A 4,950-nucleotide genomic window follows, 5' to 3' on the forward strand; every position below is an offset into this window, starting at 1 on the left:
CTCGCCACCTCCAGCATATGGGGTTGGTACCCTACTCCTTTGAGCCACAGGCGCCACCCAGTTTTTCTATTTTTTAGTAGAAACAGGGTCTCACTTTTGCTAAAGCTGGTCTCAAACTCCTGAGCTCAAGCAATCCACCCACCTGGGCCTCCCAGAATGCTAGGATTACAGGCATGAGCTACTAAGCCAGGCCTTTTATTTATTTATTTACTGAGACAGAGCCTCACTTTGTCACCCCTGGTGGTGTCATAGCTCACAGCAACCTCAGACTCTTGGGCTCAAGTGATTCTCTTGCCTCAGCGTCCCAAGTCGCTGGGACTACAGGGACCCACCATAATGCCTGGCTATTTTTAGAGGCAAGGTCTCACTTTCGCTCAGGCTGGTCTCAAACCTGTGAGCTCAAGCAATCCACCTGCCTCAGCCTCCTAAAGTGTTAGGATTACAGGCGTGAGCCACGGCACCCAGCCCCCTTTTATTTATTTTTCTGAAAGAACATTATTCAGGCCAAATACAAGTGAGCTAATAATTCTGGACAACAAAGACAACTTTTATCTAGCAATGGTAATGTAATGATAGCACCCATATTTTTAGATATATATGAAAAGAGAAAAAGGTGATTTCTATATATTGTGGAATACCATAGAATAATTCACCTGAACTGACAGGTCTGGGAGTTCTGTTTCACCAATACTCCCGGCTTTACTCTATGTATTCTTACATGTGAATTTGACACTATAGGAATGGAGGGCTACATTATTTCCTACCAATAAAAATATTCAATTCAGAACTTTTAAAAGCAGGTTAAAAATACTTATTACATCTTCATGAAATAAAAAGCCATTATTATAATGACAAAATAAGACAGCGTAATATTGTGGTGAATAAACCACAGCCATAGTATCAGAAACCTGGGCTAAAATTCAGGCTCTACCACTTACTCGCAAGGTGAACTGCGACAAATTACTCAGCCTCTCTGAGCTCCAGTCTCCTCCTCCATAAGAAGGCATTACAACAATATCTAAATAACACAACTTTGTTGAGTGAGGTAACTGAAATCATGTGTACAGTTCTTAGCTTGCTGTCTGACATGTGGTACAAGTATACGAAGCTCTTCATTTTTACCAAACAGAAGGCTAGCAGGTTAAAAGACTGAGAGATGCTGCACTCTCTCTCCATCTGACTTGCTACAGAAACAAATTGCTTAATTCCTCCCTTGGTGAGCATTACCTACTAGCAAAATAAAAATAAATCATAGTTTTTATAGCTTATATAAAATATAAAGCAAAAAACCCTAAATTTTTAGCTAGATGGAAAAAATAGTAATCTCCCTACACACTTAGCCTTATAAAGCAGCTCCACAAGTACAATAGCACTTAAGAATCACAGCCATTAACCTGAAGTGGAAACATCCCTAATTCCTACCCCAGCAGGCAGATGAGAAAGCTGAAGTTCAGAGAGCATCAATAACCTGCTCAAGGCCACAGAGCCATCAAAAGGAAGGGCTGGAACTTAAAACTCAGGTGATCATTGTTCAACAATGCCTCCTGCTTGTTAACTAGCAGAAACTTAATCTCAGAAGCAAATCCTCATCAACTGGAGGAGAAGCAAAACCTTTAAATCCCAGAAATAATAAAGAAGAACTCATTCAATCAAGATCAAACACCAGGCATTCAAATAGAAGACTGAAATTTCAAAAGTAAGACTGCTTTTACCATGCAGTCACAAGAATGATGATCTACAGCTCCTGCAGACCAGCCTGCCAAGTGCTGAAGTTGGACAGAGAATTTCAACTTAAAATAAGAACACCTCATTATCTGAAGTAAATACCAACATTTGATGGTTATTGCTGAGTGAAGAATTTTGCATAACAATCTTGCTATCTTCTTAGACTAGATTTCTAGAAGAAGAAATACAGAATCACAATATTTCTTAAATGAAGTTCGTACCCATACCTCTATAATGCCAGTTTCCAAACTGTGCACTGAGATGCACTGGGCCTTACAGCAAACTCACAGAGGCACTTTTGGGAACGTTACCTTCTGAGGGTCAAGCTTGCCCAGGACGACCTCCATGAAATCTTCATCTGAAAGTATGATGGTTGTGTCAGCAGAGCCTTTTGCAGGGCCTTGGTACACTTTTCCAGAATCATTTTTCAGGTCAGTAGCTGGAAAAAATAGGAAGAAACCAATGCATGTCACTTTTGCTTCGCAATATACAGCTAAAATCGAAATGCATATATTTTTATAGTGTCCAATGTGATATAATTATTCCATCTATAGATTACATATTTTCTGTCATTCAAAAAAATACAAATTACAGAAATACAAAAATATGGAGATTTGGAGTAAAGGAGTAGAACTTCTGACTCTGCAGTGATCCAGGGCAGGGAGAATCTCACACCACATGTGAGATCCTCCTGTGGGAGGGAATCCCCATCCGCATGCCTCTTGTAGGACAGTCACACACCACATCACCTTGGGTGTTTATCACCTGAAAAGTCATGGCTAATCTTACTGAAAATGAAGAAACAGATTGTATTCATTTTCTTTTAGTGGCAGAATTTATTTTAAACATCAAGTAATATTTTACTAGTGATTTTAGCTCTATATTTACATTATCATTAAGGCCCTGAAAGAGTTCCAACAATCTGATAGACTTCACAGCATTAACGGGCAGGTGAGGCAACCGATGAGAATATGGCACTTGAAAATGTGGGGATCTGTGAAGGTCTTGGGCTATATAGTTGCCTGCATACCACAAAGCAGAGACATCTGAGTTATATATGCTCATGAGTCCCCAGACTCAAAACCTGTGTGATGTAAATACAACTCCCAGGGGAGTTAATGTGTTAATTATAACAAGGATACTTTATTTACTAAGAGTTGTCCTAGAGGCAGTGCCCGTAGCTCAGTGGGTAGGGTGCCAGCCACATACACCGAGGCTGGTGGGTTCCAGCTGGCCTGGGCCTGCTAAACAATGACAACCGAAACCAAAAAAATAGCCGAGCATTGTGGCAGGCGCCTGCAGTCCCAGCTACTTGGGAGGCTGAGGCAAGAGAATCACTTAAGCCCAAGAGTTGGAAGTTGCTATGAGCTGTGACGCCAGAGCACTCTACCCAGGGCAACATAGTGAGACTCTGTCTCAAAAAAAAAAAAAAGAAAAAAGAAAAAGAGTTCTCCTAGAGTATCATAAAGTTAGAGACAGGACTTACTCCACTTAGCGGCAATTCTTCCACCCTTAGTGATATGCCACTCAAACACAGCATTTACTTTCTTTACCACCTCAGGCCCGATATCCTTAAGGCGGCGACCTATTTCCTCAAATACAAGGGTACTCTGAAGCTCCCCACCCTAGAGAAAGAGAAAAATTAATTTTAAAAGTTCTTTAAAAATAATTCAAGGGGAATGTGATTACAAAACATACATGAAAAAAAACTGATCTTAAAAAAATCGGCACATAAATAGGGCAGTTAAACTAGTCTTTTTCATATTAGGTTACTTTCATACTTTGCATGTATTTATATGTATGTCATCCAGAACATCAGTCCTCTTAATAAGAGGACTGCATTTTTGTCGGAATCCAGAAATAATATTTAAAGGTAAACTAACTTGTAAATGATATGTAAAAGTAAATCAGATAACATGTGTCCTAGCTAACTTCCGGAAGATGCTAGACATATCAATCAACTTCCGTGGTTTCATTTTTTTAATGTGAAAATGGGACTAAAATTATGTGAAGTCTAAATTTCTTTATAGTTCTACTACCTATTAGGTTTCTTCTTTTACATTATTCTTAAGAGAGTTTAATTTTTAGTCAGTTATGTCATAATATGGTTTACACACCAGACAAAAATCATGGGTATAAAAACTTCAACATTACAAAGTTAATATTTCAGAGACAGAATATAAAGACTTTTATCAAAAGTTTCAGCATAGTAATAAAGAGTAACACAAATGTTTTAAGAAATAATACATGCTATTATTTTTATATTTGCTAGAGTGCAATGGCATCATCATAGTTCACTGTAACCTCGGACTCCCTGGCTCAAGCAATCCTTCTGCTTCAACCTTATAACTGGCACACTTCCAGGCCTGATTTTTTTACTTTTTGTAGAGACAGGGTTTCACTATGTTCCCCAGGCTGGTCTCAAATTCCTAGCCTTAAATAATCCTCCTGCTCAGCCTGGCAAAGTACTAGAATTACAGCTGGGTCACTAGGATATTGAACTTTTTAATCTATTTTTCTCCCAAAATACTATTTGCTTAAGATTTCTTATTAAACAAGTGATTCATTTACCCTAAAACTGGAAAACTGTTTTCTCTTGCAAAATATCCCAGTATCACACACAAAAATTTTTTCTTTAATTTATAAGTTGCCAAAGTAATCTATTTGTTCCAAGCAATTTTTAATGTCCTTTGCTTTAAGAATTAATAATTGCTTCATAGCTCTTGATTTTCTAAAGTAGGCTGAACATTCTTAAAGTTATCTTAACTGAAATTCATAAGTAAAGAAGTAACCTGGATACCAGTTTTATAACCTACTTCAGAAGGTGTCTTAGTTGAAACATCAGATGTTGGCATAAGATCCACATATGCATTTGAAATGACAATGTCTCCAGTTTCTTGGACCTTATAAGGGGTAGAAGAAAAAAAGAGTTCACTCTAATGATTCCAGGAAACACAATTTCATTGTGAAACAGTATAAAGTCATTTCAAAGAAATTTATATTTCTGCCTCAGATGAAAAGGAATATAATAATCCAAATAAAATAGAAGACTGAAAAAGTAAATGCCAAGATGAATAAAAACAAAGGCTTTCTGACATAATATAGTTGTTCTTAACTCTGGCTATAGAATCAATGGGAGGCCTTTTACAAAAAAAAACCTATGACCAAGCCTCATCTCCCCCAAATCCCAATTTAATGATATGTGATAGAGCCTGGGCACTGATA

The 4,950-nt window shown here is 37.9% G+C and overlaps 1 protein-coding gene across 2 annotated transcripts in view; it reads right to left on the reverse strand.

Annotated features, from left to right (window-relative positions):
* The window catches only part of HSD17B4 (hydroxysteroid 17-beta dehydrogenase 4), a 69,892-nt gene that overhangs the window by 689 nt on the left and 64,253 nt on the right, over positions 1-4,950 (reverse strand). For both annotated transcript variants that reach the window (XM_003788894.3, XM_012804624.2), the window contains exons 20-22: positions 4,542-4,628; positions 3,212-3,350; positions 2,037-2,164 (exon numbers count right to left, since the gene is read on the reverse strand). In XM_003788894.3, coding sequence (XP_003788942.1) covers positions 2,037-2,164; positions 3,212-3,350; positions 4,542-4,628 — 354 coding nt within the window. The remainder of the gene's footprint in view (positions 1-2,036; positions 2,165-3,211; positions 3,351-4,541; positions 4,629-4,950) is intronic.

This window comes from Otolemur garnettii, unplaced genomic scaffold (assembly GCF_000181295.1).
Source record: "Otolemur garnettii isolate 467f Iridium unplaced genomic scaffold, OtoGar3 scaffold00030, whole genome shotgun sequence".
In the NCBI taxonomy this organism is placed as follows: Eukaryota; Metazoa; Chordata; class Mammalia; order Primates; family Galagidae; genus Otolemur; species Otolemur garnettii.